The sequence below is a fragment of the Dromiciops gliroides genome, chromosome 2 (genome assembly GCF_019393635.1).
Source record: "Dromiciops gliroides isolate mDroGli1 chromosome 2, mDroGli1.pri, whole genome shotgun sequence".
NCBI classification, from domain to species: Eukaryota; Metazoa; Chordata; class Mammalia; order Microbiotheria; family Microbiotheriidae; genus Dromiciops; species Dromiciops gliroides.
Window position 1 is genome coordinate 199,386,937 of NC_057862.1, and position 15,226 is coordinate 199,402,162.

The 15,226-nt window shown below is 39.0% G+C and overlaps 1 protein-coding gene across 3 annotated transcripts in view; it reads right to left on the reverse strand.

The window, feature by feature from the left end:
• Nucleotides 1-15,226, reverse strand: part of AKAP6 (A-kinase anchoring protein 6) — a 594,007-nt gene that overhangs the window by 370,707 nt on the left and 208,074 nt on the right. For all 3 annotated transcript variants that reach the window (XM_043983332.1, XM_043983334.1, XM_043983333.1), the window contains exon 3: nt 7,251-7,502. In XM_043983332.1, coding sequence (XP_043839267.1) covers nt 7,251-7,502 — 252 coding nt within the window. The remainder of the gene's footprint in view (nt 1-7,250; nt 7,503-15,226) is intronic.

Here is a 15,226-nt window from a genome sequence, read left to right on the forward strand (position 1 = left end):
TGGGACAGCTGGGTGGCACAGTGGATAAAGCATCAACCCTGGATTCAGGGGGACCTGAGTTCAAATCCAGCCTCAGACACTTGACACTTACTAGCTGTGTGACCCTGGGCAAGTTACTTAACCCTCATTGCCCTGCAAAAAACAAAAAACAAAACAAAACAAAAAAGAACTGTGAGATGCACAAATTTAAAGACATCTCTACTCCAAATGTTCATATGGATGACTTGTGCCCAACCTGTGATAGAGCCTTCTGTACCACAGTCGGACCCACTTCATTTTGACCCTCAACACAGTGATATCATTTTGTTCCCCTTCCAGCAGGAAGGACAACAAGCAAATTCAGAAGAAAGATCTGAACCTAGGTCTTCTTGATTCCAAGTTGACATTCTAGACACTGCTATATCAGGAGGAATTGTACTCCATGATGTATTGATTAATAAAATAATGTGATAGCTTAAGAAATACTTCTGCCCCTGCCTATAGAACATAATGGAGCCTTCCCAATTCCACAGTGGCCAATAACATTCTGCAGTGAGAAAAGACTATAGCAGTTTCTCCCCACCATCCACAGATATTTCTAAGCAACACTGATAAGCAATGCCATGGCTCAACAAATACTTCTTTAATCTCCCATGAAAATACCCTGAGATTCCTAGTATGACACCAGATATTTGTAAGTGCCAAAGTCTGTAGCTCATGGGAGTCATGCCCTCTGTTTCTGTAGGAAAGTCAGACTGGATCTATAGTTTCTTTTCATTGTTCACCAATCATCAGAAACATTCATCTAGTTTTCACCAAGGAAAAAAATAAAAGAAAGGTCTTTGAGTTTTTGAGAGCAGGATGAGTTCCATCCCTCCATTCCTTTTTTTTTTTAAGTCACTTTCAAATATTAATAAATATCCAGTCTTCAAACCTCCTTCTTGATAAGCCTCCAGGTTAGCTGCCTAATGTTTGCAAGAAGTAGAGTCCCCAGTGCCTATGGAGGTAAGAGGGTATGATTTTTATTGCCTTTTTTATTGTAGAAAATAGCGAATTTAATTGTGCTCAACCACCAGTACTGTCAGAGCAGCCAAGCAATATCTCAATCCAAAATATGCCTCCTCGTAATACATTATGCAGCAGCTTTGCTGATGAAGGTTACATTTTACGGAGGAGGATAATTTATTCATTTTATTATAGGCTTCAATCTTCACATAGATATTAAGAGAAACCTTTTCTTCTAGCTAGAAGCAAGAGATTTTGGTTGCTTCCTTAATGATTATTAAGTCACTGAAGTTCTATTTTCAACCCCCTTCTTGGCTCCTTTTTTTTAAAAACTAAATTTTGTTAACAAGTGAACATGAAGGTGAAACACTATTATTAGGGGCTTTACACAGCTTCCCCTCAGACCTGCATAATACTTTATCAGTGCCTACACACTGCTAATTCTGTGTCAAGTTTCACACTGCCCTAATTTAGTTCTCTCCTGGTTCCCCCCTCCATACTTCCCGCTCCATTCTTTGTGTATTTTTCTTCTAAAGTAGGATCCAAAATGCTAGCAAATGTTTATGCTAAGATTATCATGCTGGTTTTCTAGTGAGGAAAACCCCACTGTTTAAAGGGATGGTGTAACAAAAATGAGAATTCAATGAAATGCCATTCAATCCAAGAATCAATCAACCAACATGCATGAATTAAGCATCAACTGTGTACCAGGAACTGTGCTAGGCTGTGGAGCTAGCTACAAGTAACAAAAAATCAAACAGCCCTTTCTTTCAGAGTTTAAATTCTACCAAGGGAGACAATGTGTACGTAAATAAGAAGATACAAAAGAAATGAGATTAAAAACAAAACAAAACAAAAAAAGAAATATGAGATAAATGTTAGTGGGCAGCACTAGTATTTGGGGAAATTAGAAGAGATTTCATATAGAAGTTGTCACTAGATGGGGCAGCTAGGTGGCACAGTGGATAAAGCACCGGTCCTGGATTCAGGGGGACCTGATTTCAAATCTGGCCTCTGATACTTGACACTTACTAGCTGTGTGACCCTGGGAAAGTCATTTAACCCTCACTGCCCTGCCTAAAAGAAGAAGTTGTCACTAGAGTAGAGCTGTGAAGAAAACAGCGCATTTTAAGAGGGAAAGCTCAAGGGGTAATACCTCTAGGCATGGGAGACAGCCAGTACAAGGGCAACTAGCCATCAACAACCACTTAACATTAAACACGCATTTCTTTAGTGCTTACTGTGTGCTAGATTCTGGGGATACCAAGATAAAAAACTAGAATCATCTCTGTTTTTTGTTGTTTGTTTTTTTTTTTTTAGTGAGGCAATTGGGGTTAAGTGACTTGCCCAGGGTCACACAGCTAGTAAGTGTTAAGTGTCTGAGGCCGGATTTGAACTCAGGTCCTCCTGACTCCAGGGCCGGTGCTCTATCCACTGCGCCACCTAGCTGCCCCATCATCTCTGTTTTTAAGGATCTGTTGGAAGCAGTAGAATAAGAGGGAAAAGACCACCATTATAGCCTTGGATTTACCAACACCTTACTCTATGACCTCACACAACTCAGGATTCTGAGAGGTCCTGATCCCTTCCAGTTTTGAAACTACTAACTACAGTTTTAAAATAAAGATGTGTGAAAATAAGAAAGGGCACCCCATTTTTAAAAAAAAAAAATTGACAGGATTCATTTTTTAAAATTAGAAAATTCTTTTCAGTCATTATTCCACCTACAGTAATACAGTAACTCTTATAAGGGGAAATTTTTATCTTTTGTATCCTGTCACTAGTGATATTAAGCACAGTGAGATCATTCAAATGCTTTTGTTGAATGACGGTTCTTTATTTATTAAATCTCTAAAGCCTTCTTTGAGATGGAAACCCAAACCAAAAGGTGCTCCTGACTCTATCTGTCCTCCCTAATTAATCTTGAGACAAGTCTCTCAACCTTTCTGAGGCTCTATTTCCTCATCTGTAAAGTGGGCATAAAAATACCTCCTTTTGTTGACCTCAAAGTGATATTAGGGATGGGATTTTTTTATGTGGGGAACTCCTGGAATAGAATAAATTAGTATCCAGTTTGACTGCTTTTTTCCCCACAATTTATTCTTCCTCGAAATCCCACTTTCATATGACAGACCTTCAAATATTTGAATAGCTATCATGTCTCTCAACCCCCATTGCATGACACGGGAGACATTGGCACAGGACTGCCCACCACAGTATGCCCTCATCAGAGAAGGTGCTATGCTCCATGAGGAAAGGAGAATTGAAGTAGCTCAAAAGAAACTTGAGGTGTGCAAATTTAGAGAATCTACTCTAAATGTTCACCTGGACTATTTGTGCCTGACATTTGGTAGAACATTCTGAGCTCATATTGGTCTGAGCAGTCACAGCAGGACACACTGTAACTTGACTCTAAGATAGTGATGTCATTTCAGTTCTCTTCAAGAATGAAGGACACCAACCAACCAAAACCAGCCATTTGTACTACTCAGTTATATACTGCTGTGGATTTTTATTTCCATCTCATCTCCTTAACTAGAATGAGAAGCTCCCTGAGGACAGAGAACATATCTTTTGTGCCTTTTTAAGGCCACATAATGGGCACCTAGCACAGAGCTAAGACAAATAGTAAATGCTCAGGGTAATTGTTGAATGAGAAAATGAATGAATGCATTAAAAAATAGAAGTTTTATGGTCTGTAAAGAGAAACAACAAATGTTTGCAACTTTTGTGTGAAAGGCACAAAGCCTACATAATTATTAATTAGTTCACTTGAAATGTTTTGAGTTTCCTGGAGAACAAAGCATTCTGTGGAAGAAATATTTGAGTATACAATATTTACATTTCAGTAGTGCTGCTGAGCTGACAGATGAAAGAGATGGCTGCTGGAGAGAAACAAATTCTAATTACAGTACACATTTCACATTTAATCCTGCTGTTCTGTATTAATTTAAAAATGTTACTATTGTCTTTACAACACATTCACTTCCACTGCCCAATGGCTATCTTTCATTTGAAAGGTTTTAAAAAAAAAAAAAAACACATTTGTCTGACAGCTATAGACTTGACACCATAATAGAGAAAATATATTTTTTTTAGTTGTGCAGGGTTTTTTTTTGTCAGGGGGACGGTATGCAGCATCTATAGTTTTAGGCCCAAAATATATAGTTTAATGCAAGGAGAAAGGTATTAGGGTATGCTAAACAATAGAACTTTGATGTTATGAAACAATCCACATCCTCCTAAAAATGTATTCTTTCTTTTTCTGGAATTCTCAGGTCCCACTATTCCAAATGAAATCATGCATGTTAACTATTCTTGTTTGACAGCATGTTTTATTCCATTTCCTCCTTCATTTGTCTGCAAATCTTTGCCAGCTGAATTTATTTAGACTTGGTTGAATGTTTCATCCCAATTTCCTCCCTTACTTTCCCATAATTTTAGTGTGGTGACAGGTATGATTGACATAAAGCAAACAGAAGACAAAGAACCCAAGGAGCTGTACTTGGTCTCATATTAATCATTTATTCAGTGACCTGCATTACTTAAGAGTCTACTCACTGTTGTGTACACTGATGGAGGGCAGACGAGGCATAGATAATGCAAAAACAATGGAGAAAGCATATTAACAAAGATAACTATAAACTGACATGGATTCAGGTGCATTCGTATGTATATGTATACATATATGTATAACAATACACACAAGTGTATGTGAATATTTTTATGTGTATATATACATGCATATATATTATTCACATTCAGACAAACTTACTCTACAGTCAGCATATTACCATACTCCATTCTGATTGCCTTCTTTGTTGTTTTTCAGTTGTGTCTGACTCTTCTTGACTGTGTATAGGGTTTTCTTGGCAAAGATACTGGACTGGATTTCCATTTCCTTCTCTAGCTCAGTGACTTGCCCAGGGTCACATAGCTAGTAAGCATCTGAGGCTGGATTTGAACTCAGGTCTTCCTGACTCTAGGCCCAGAGCTCTATCCACTGCACCCCTTTGCTGTCAGATTGCCTTTTATATGCTTATGGGATTCTATAGTGTCCCTCCCACAGCCACTCTTCAAGTCTCAACTAAGCCCCATCTAGGGATCTTAGTTGGGAATCAATTCTTTTATCAGGGCATGGCACATAGCTATAAGAAGATTCTATTGAAAACTATGATATTTATATCACATTAGTAGAACACACATTAGGCAGCTAGGTGGTGGAGCAGATGGAGAGCCAGACCTGGAGTCAGGAAGCCTCCTCTTCCTGAGTTTAAATCTGGCTCCAGACACTACCTATGTGACCTTGGACAAGTCACTCAACCCTGTTTGCCTCAGTTTCTTCATCTATAAAATGACCCGGAGAAGGAAACAACAAGCCACTCCAGGATCTTTGTCAAGAAAACCCCAAAATAGGGTCATGAAGAGTTGACACATCTGAAAAACAACTGAACAACAACAAAAAACATACTCAGAGACCAGCTTATGTGAAGACCTAAAATCGAGAGGGGGAAAGATTGAGGATCTATACCCTCATGGACTTCCAACCCTGGCTGGGATTTTGTCACAGTTGCTTGGTGTCAGAAATCACAATATTCATCCCAGTTAGTCACTCCTAGTCCATAAACACAAATGCTAAGTAAAATCGAGACTCCAGGGGCTCTAACATCAGAAGTACAGGTCTGAATCAAAATCTTCAGGTCTACTACTTCCTGAAGAGATTCCCTGAATATCCAGGCCAGCCCCACTGGGGCATAGAGAAATGACTTAGAAGAGAAATGTCAAAGATGCAGCCTGCAACACTGCTGAGTGCCCACAGAACCAGATTAAAATGTAACTGGGAAATAGTTAACAAATAAATAAAAAACAACGAAGCGTAGAAAACATTACATTTAGAAACTAAGTCAATATGGGGCCTACAGAGATCCCTACAAATGACTTAGTGGTCTACATTTCTGTTTGAATTTGGCAGCATTGATTGAGAGTCAGAGGACTTAAGTCTGAATCTCTGCTCTGCCCCAACATCTTTGGCGATACCTAACCTCGCTGATTTAACCTGAGTTTCCTCACATCCCAAATGAGGGGTTTGAATTTGTGACCTTTGCTAAGTGGTACAGTGGGCTTGGAATGTGAAAATGTATCTATTTACATATGGAGATAGGACCTAGGGTCTTTGCTATTAAAGAGAAATCTAATCTAGACTCTAGATTCGCCTTCCAAGGCTCCTGAGCTGTTTCAGGATTGGGTTTACAGATTAATGGTTGGGAAGTAGTGAGGCTATACCCTATTAAATGAATCAGTACATGCGGAAGACAAATGGGTATACAATATGCTTTCTTGCCAAATACACACAAATATACATACATACACAACACAGAGTTGTCAAAGTATCCTGTGGGCTATGCATTTTGCCACAAAACAGCCAAAACAACATGTATTTACTGATGAATTTTCTGTAAACGTGGAATTTACTGTATGTGTGTGTATGAATATACACATACACACACATACAAATATATCACATTTTCACCTAGATCTCATAATCCTTTATAATAATGAACTTATTTTTCATCCTTTTTCAAAATTTCATCTGGATAAAAGACTGCTGAGGTTGAAATTCCCTCCACTAGTGCAGACTGCCAATTTGTCTGTAATTTATAGTCTTAGAAATTTACTTAGGGTCCTGACTTGCTCATAGTCATATAATTAGTGTATTCAGAAACAGGACTTTAACACAGGTCATTCTGATTCCAAAGCTAGTCCCTAATCCAACACTCTAGGTTACCTCTCTGATGTCTATACCACCCTTAAAATCACCAAAATCTTTCCCCACCTTTCCATTTTGTGGAATGGGGAAATTAAGATAATATGGTTTATAAGGAATTTAGGGCAGCTAAGTGGTACAGTGGGCTTGGAATGGGAAGACTCATCATCATGAGTTCAAATCCAACCTCAGACACTTGCTAGCTGTGTGACCCTTGGTAAGTCACTTAACCCTGTTTGCCTCCATTTCCTCATCTGTCAAATGGGCTGAAGAAGGAAATGGCAAATCACTCCAGTATCTCTGCTAATAAAATCCCAAACAGGGTCACAAAGAATCAAAGACAACTGAACCAAATCAATAACAATATAAGGAGTTTGCCCAAAGTTACATGTAATAATCAACTGAACAAGAAATGTCTTTTTCCACTGTCCCAAATTTAAAAACACTTCTTCAGCAGGGAAGCTTGAAAGATCACTTCTCCCTATCAAAGAGCTGTACACACCTCTGTTGTCTCTTCAGAGAAAGCCTGCAGAATGTCCGTCTGTCTGGTGTAGTTCCCATTGGCGTCCTGTAACCCCTGTAGAATTCGTTCTCTCAGAACCAGAACAGAGACCCGCAGCTGGTGCCAGAGGAGCTGCACTGTGTGGATATCAACGATCACATTGACAGAGTAGGACAGAAGCTTCAGGGAAAACTCAGTTTCTAGGAGGGCATGGATTTGTTCAACATGATCAGAGATGTCTTCACATATGTCCTGTAATTTAAAAACAGAGAGAGAGAGAGAGAGAGAGAGAGAGAGAGAGAGAGAGAGAGAGAGAGAGAGAGAGAGAATATGAATAGTTTGAGTTTATACAAGGAACAAGATAGTCACCCCTCCATCTGACATCACCTATCAAGCCTTAAGTCAACCCAGGTCTTGGGCTATTAAGGCAGATCTGGTATTTGGCCTTTTGTTACAGCCTTGGGTAGGATACATATTTGCAGTCTACTCTGCTGGGTCTGTGCCCTCCTCAGGCATGCAGGTAAAAGGATCTCTTCCTTAAACCACAAAAGCCTTGCTAGCTATTGTTTCTGATAGGGAAAATGAAAGGTCAGCTGAGGTGAAGGGCTCACTCCGTAGATGTGTTTGCTGTTTTCTCTCTACTGCCTGGGCTTCCTGCAAGGGAGCCAGTGACTCTACTATTTTCCAGGCATGTTTGCAATGGGGTGGCTAAATTGAGCACCATCTATGCCAACACAGGAAGATCATCATCCAAAGACTTCTTTGCCATCAAAAACTCAATTGGTAATGAGTGTTCAATTTGCCCGTGAAAGATTTGCCACACTATCTCTCATAGAGGTACTTCTTAAAAATTAAATTCATGGCAGGTGGCTAAACTTCTTAGCATAAGTTGCAAGGTGAATTATTATTTTTTAAAGCAATAAGATTCTCTGAAAAGTACTCAGAAGGGGCTGAGGGGCTGGGATATTCCATTCCAAAGATGTTGCTGTAAGGGGGTTGCATGTTTTTTCCATATAACCACAAACCACATTTTCAATCAGTGTCTGCCCAAGAGCATCATAAATTTAAATTTAAATATGTCCTCCTCCCTTCCCATCCTAATAGATAGACATGGCTAGGTCCACCAAATTTCCACAGTACTAATACAGGCCAGTGACATCAACTATTCAATTTGTCAAGGTAGTTAAAGTTTGCTCATGTTGTATGTGTGTATGTTTGGTCCTGGAGGAATTTGTGATTTCATTAATAAGAGGAACTCCCAGTATGGAAATTCCATTTCTGTGTTTTGGAAACGACTGTCCCCCATTCCTAGACTGTATTTCCTCTTCACTTTTATCTCTTTGAGTTTCTATTTTCCTTCAAAACTTAATCCAAGTTAAGTTTTGGCATGATACCTGTGCTGATCACCCCTGTGCTGTTTGTACCACTTCCTATAAATTACCTCATGTAATTATTTTGTATATACTCATATATGCACATATTGCCTCCCCCTATTGAATGTTAGCTCTTTGAGAGTAATAGTTGTATCTATATTCCCAGTACTTAGTACATAGTAGGCACTTAATAAATGATTGGTTGATTACAGAGATACCTGGGGGCAGCAAGAATGGGTGTAATTTGCCTATGGTCACAGAATCCGGATGTGGCAGAGGCAGGATTTAACCACTAGATCTTAATTTTGCTTTTCAGTAAATACTCCTTTATTTAAAGTTTTGAATTTCAAATTTTATCCCTCCTTCCCTCCCTCCCCAACCCTCCCTGAGGTAGTAAGCAATCAGATATGGGTTATATATGTAGAATGATATAAAACATTACCATAATTGTCCTTTTGTATAAGAAAACTTGAATAAAAGAAAAAAGTGAAAAATAGCATGCTTCAGACTGTTCCATCCATATCAGTTCTTTCTTTGGAGGTAGATAGTATGCTTCATCATTAGTCCTTTGGGATTATCTTGGATCATTGTATTGTTGAGAATAGTCAAGTCATTCACAATTCTTTATCATTTTGCTATTGCTATCTATGTGCACAACATTCTCTTGGTTCTGCTCACTTCACTATACATCAGTTCATACAAGTCTTTCCAGGCCTTTCTGCAATCATCCTGCTTGCCATTTCTTAAAGCACAATAATATACCATCATATACCTACCACAGCTTGTTTAGCCATTCTCAAACCGACGGGCAATCCTTTGATTTCTAATTCTTAGCCACTACAAAAAGAGCTGCTATAAATATTTTTTTTCTTTTTCTTTTTTTTTTTTTAAGTGAGGCAATTGGGGGTTAAGTGACTTGCCCAGGGTCACACAGCTAGTAAGTGTTAAGTGTTTGAGGCCGGATTTGAACTCAAGTACTCCTGACTCCAGGGCCGGTGCTCTATCCACTGCGTCACCTAGCTGCCCCCTATAAATATTTTTGTATAAATAATTCTCTTACTCTTTTTTGGGATGTCTTTGGTTCTATAAGCCTAGCAGTGGTATTGCTGGATCAAAGGGTATGCACAGTTCTATAGCCCTTTGGGCATAGTTCCAAATTGCTCTCCAGAATGGTTGGATCTTTTCACAACTCCACCAAACAGTTGATTAGTGTCCCAGTTTTCCCACATCCCCCACAAGGTCTAAATTCCAAGGTTAGCCCTCTACCCACTTTTCTAAGCTAACGCTGATAGCTGAAAACGTTAGGTGACTTGAACAGCTCCAGATAGAAAAATATCTTTTTTAAGTTGGGTATTATACATAATAAGCACTTAGTAAATGTTTTAAATTTAATTGAAATGCTTCCATGATGAAAGGAAATTTTTTATAAGCCTAAAATCTCTAAGATTCGATTGACTTCACCATCAAAAGTGACAAAGTAGCTCTCTTAACCCAGCCATTGTAAATTTAAATTCCATTAATAATGATATACCCTTAGAATAGAATATAGATATTATTTAATAACTGGAAAAATAATGTGAAAACTATAAATTTTGGGGAAAACCCTATGACAAATGCCTGAGACATTAAGAAATAATAACTGCATTACACCTTAAATTCCTACTCTGAAATTGGCTCTTGGGAAGAAAGAATTGTTTAAAATGCAATATTAGGCACATTAACAAATATGATAAAGTTTTGAAACCTCTTATGAGGAATCTGGGAAGTGAGGGCATTAGTTGTTCTGACCTAAAGATAATGGTCTAATTAAAGTGCAAATACTCTCTTCTCCATCCCCAGAGAATAGCTTGCAATAATTGTAGAACAAAAAGTGAAATACATCACTGATTCTAAAATGTTGCTGATAGAAGAGACTTTATAAATCAGCTGTTCCTACCCCTTGTTTTATAGATGAAGACATTAAGACCAAGGGAAGTGCCACCAAAGTTCACACACTAGTTTAATTGTGGGAGAGCCAGGTCTGGAATCCTGATTTTAAAATTTCAATTCTATGGTCTTTCTGATATGCCACAAAATCAAAACATTCACTTCAGCAGTCCTAAGGAGAAGAAAGCCAGCAAGTCTGGACCACAGTTTGTTTGAAGGAGACTAATGCATACTAAACCTGGACAGGTAGGTGGAAACCAGGTTATGAAAGGACTCTAAAAAGTAAGCAGATGAATTTGTATTTTATCCACAAGATGAGATGCCCCTATACTAGAGTTGGGCAGCTAGATGGCTCGGGGGATAGAGCACTGGACCTGGAAGCAGGAACACTCATCTTCCTGAGTTCAAATCTGGCCTCAGGTACCTACTGGCTGAGTGACCCTGGGCAAATAATTTTAGCCCTCTTTGCCTCAGTTTCCTTGCCTATAAAATGAACTGGAGAAGGAAAAGGCAAACTACTCCAGTATCTTTGCCAATAAAACCAACAAAAGGGGAAAATGTTGGGTCGTGAAGAGTAAAGCATGACTGAAAAACAACTAAAACAACACGCTAAAAATAATCTCGCTTTTGTTTTTGTATCCTCAGAACTCTGCCAAGTACATAAACGTGTGTTGATAGATTTAGTGATTGTTTGATACAGAAAAAAAAAGAATTGGAGAATCTACTGAGCATCTAAAGGGAATAGTAGAATTGACCCTAAGAAGTTAGAAAGGCTAAAGACAGTTAAGATTTTTAAGATCTTTCCTGGACTTCATCATGGCCAGAAACTCATCATGTTGAAAGATGAAATTAACTCCTTTGTTCTCCTATGCTATTCCACATACTATCTGAGAAAATGACTATGAGAAAATAAGTTAAAAGAAAAACATGAGAAATGCTTCAAGAGATTCATATTTATCTAATATGTACTTAAGAATTTTGGTTGCACAGCTAACATCTGAGAGAACTTTTCAGGACCATATGCCAAACTCTAAGCCTGATATGATCTAGACCCCTATTCTTCAAGGCCTCCTTGGATTATATCTGAGAAGCCCAGAAGCCCAGGGGCTGAAATTAGAGTCTGTATTAAACACATTTCTAGCTCTATTAACATATTGTTTGGCCTAACTCCCTGTTATTCTTTCCTTACTTCATAGAATCATAGAGTTGGAAGAGATGCTATTGGTCATCTAAACCGATAAAATTATTTTAGAGAAAAGTAAAGTGATTTACTCAAAGTTATATAGCTAATGAGTGAGAAAGGGAGCACTTGAACCCAAATCTCATGGTTCTCAACTCAATTCTCCATCTACTTCTTCAGGGTGGCCTGTAACCCCACCCTCCAGCTGACCAACGAACAAGGTTCAGCCCAATTCTATTTTTCCAGTCATTCCTGCACATCCTTGTAGACTTCCCTTAACATTAAGGTTTTCTCTGGAAACAGTAATAAGTGACATGTCAAAGGGGGTCTGTTAGTTCCAAAAGAATAATGTGAAAAGTGGACAGTTGACTGAATGATGAAATGGTGATGTTCCACAAAATTAACATGTGTTTCTGTTATTTGCATATGTGTTAACAACATTTGTATTAATGACATTCTGGAAAATAGTAATGGTTGGAGCAACAGTATATGAAGTAAGATGGAATACCCAATAATGGGCCACCTATCTGTCATAAATTTCACATTGTCTTTGCAGTACTGAAACCCAGAGATAAGAGGCAAGGCTACTACAAACCTGTAAAGAAAACATCTCTCTGCAGGTTCACATTGGAAAATAATTCCACTTTATTAACTTTCTCCGCTTCTGTTTTCATCTGGTTCAGGCCACCATGTGGCTCACCTCAAGTTTAATACCACTGACATAAAGAATATCATTAGAGAAGTGTTGGACCAGAAAAAGAGATGGGTTTATAACACCGCAAGAACAGGAGATAAATGAGTACACAGCCTGTGTGCACCAGTGGTATACAGGCAACAAGAGATCTAGAGCAAATATTCTTTACTTTTGGGGTTTGGGGGGGGTGATAGACCCCTTGAGCAATCTGGTGAGACCAAGGGACTCTTTCTAAAAATAATGTATTTTTTAAATGCGAAAAATAAAACACATAAAAATACAAAGGAAACCAATCGTATTGAAATACAGTTTTTGAAATTGTTTTTAAACAAGTTGTCAGACCCCAGTTTAAGAACCCCTAATCTACAGGAAGGTCTTTGGTATGCAGAATCAGTGAGGGCTTGGTTGGAGAATATGCACCAGAGCAGCAGAGTATAAGAAAGTGTGGCCAGCCTCTGATCTGCACTTTTGGAGAGTGTGTCGACATTGAAAAGTCACAGATCCATCAAAGGACTGAAGAGCCATTCCTAAAATCCCCAGCGACCCTTCTTGATGCTTCTTTCAGAGGCAGGTTGAAAATGTCAGAGACCACATCATCTACAAGCTCACTCTGGAGCCTAATACAAGTAGGATTTGGGAAATAAATGTAAAAAGAGGCCTAGCAAAGGATCTCCAGGGCACATTCTCAAATCAGTTTCTGGTTAATTATTGAATTATAAACATGCAGGGGGTTTTGTTTGTTTTTTGTTGTTTTGTTTTGTTTTGGCTTTTTGTGGGGCAATGAGGGTTAAGTGACTTGCCCAGGGTCACACAGCTAGTAAGTGTCAAGTGTCTGGGACTGGATTTGAACTCACGTTCTCCCAAATCCAGAGCTGGTACTTTATCCACTGCACCACCTAGCTGCCCCAACATGCAGTTTTAAAGGACCAGCCTGAGCAAAACCTGTATCAGACATGGTGTATTCAAATGCAAATATTACTTATGACTCCCATGTTTAATAAAAACATGTTAGTGTATTGGGGAAAACAAGGTTATTCTCAGAATGGTACAGCTGACTGCTTTGTCCTCAGTTTATCATAAACCCTCAACATTCCTATTTTTTAAGAAATTCCAAGTCACATTTTGTAAGGGCATAAAACTATAATAATCAATTGTAATTTTATGACTTCAGTGCTATTATTTTGCAAGCATAAAAAAAAATGAGGCTATCCAGAGACTATCTCAGAATGAATTAAAGAAAAGGACAATGCATAGAAATGCTGCTTCACTGTTATGTAAGGTTCCCCCACACCCAGAACTGCCAAAGTATTCGGAGGTGACTAAAATGACTTCAGATGTTCTTTAAATTATACACACACACACACACACACACACACACACACACCATAAACTGTACTGAAGCATCTCCAGATCAGAACTGTTTATAGAAAAAGCATTACACAGGCCAAGCTGCCGAATGTCCACATCACTCAAGCTTTCAGACACCTTCTGAGCCTCAATTCAACAGCTGCTCTTGTCTGTCAGGAAGGCAAGGGTCTCTCCATGGTTACTAAAGTAGTCCTGTTACAAACACTGATGGGAACCAAGGCCGGATACAAATACACCCTACAGGGGCCTGTCTGGATTTTGCTCGCTTGTTTAGGTTGTTGTTGTCATATGTGTCTTATATTGAGGATCCAAGTTCTTTGAAATAGGAAGGTTGCATGCATGTGGGTGTGGCTGTACACTGGTGATAGATATATCTATTTATATGTGTGTATGTATTTCTATCTATGTGTATATATATATATATATACACACACATGTATGCACATGTGTTATAAATTATATTTATGTGTATGTATATATACATATGTATGTCTTTTGCCTCAGTTTTTCTAGAAAAACATGAGGTTCTTAAGATAACTGTGTTATTTTCCATACTGGTCTATAGCCAAGGTGGGGGAAAAAAAACAACATAGCTCCTATGCAGAGCTGTAGCCAGGCTGACTGCCAAGAAAACGCCAAATGGTGTCATGAAGAGATCACGACTGAAATGAATGAATAACAACAAAGCCAGGATTAGGCTATCAGGACTTTACTCAAGGTTGGATGGTTGTCCTGGGGCAGAAAACCTTCCTAGACAGTGTATTCCTCTGAACCAGAAGTACATAAACTTGTCTGTTTGTATTTATTAATATCTGGGCAACTTATTGAAACACAATTGGTTTGTATTGCATTTTATGGATTTGAAAACATTGTTCGGAGAAGGAGTCCATAGGCTTCCCCAGCCTACCAAAGCAGCCCAAGACAGAAGAGTAGTAAAAACCCCTGCTGCATACTAAGGAGGCTGGTGGTAGGGCTGGGGTGGAAGGAACAATGGCCACCATAGGATGATCAGAGAAGAAGATGAGAAGTTAGACTAACTCATGAGATTTGTGAACAGAAGGCAACTTCGTGTATGTTCTGTAGGAAGGGAGGAAGAGGGGCCATGTCCCAGCAAACCTTGACCTTCATCTAAAGGAGCCCATCTGCTTGTCCAGTCAACAGGTCTTCTCAGAGCCAATAGTGATGGCCAAAGGGTTGCCTCAAGATGGTCTTGTTGACTTGGGGAGGGAACACAGGAGAGAAACAATGACTATTCTATGGAAAAAGAAAACCTTGGAGAGGGAGAAAGCAGGGGAAAGGGGGCTGTCATTGCTGCTGGAGTACCATGCTTTCCTGGCATCACCTTTGTCCTACTAATATTGGGGACCTTATCTTTTCTTGAAGCTATTGCTTCCCAGATTTCTCAGATTTTTCTGAGGCTCAGAACCTGGGCTTG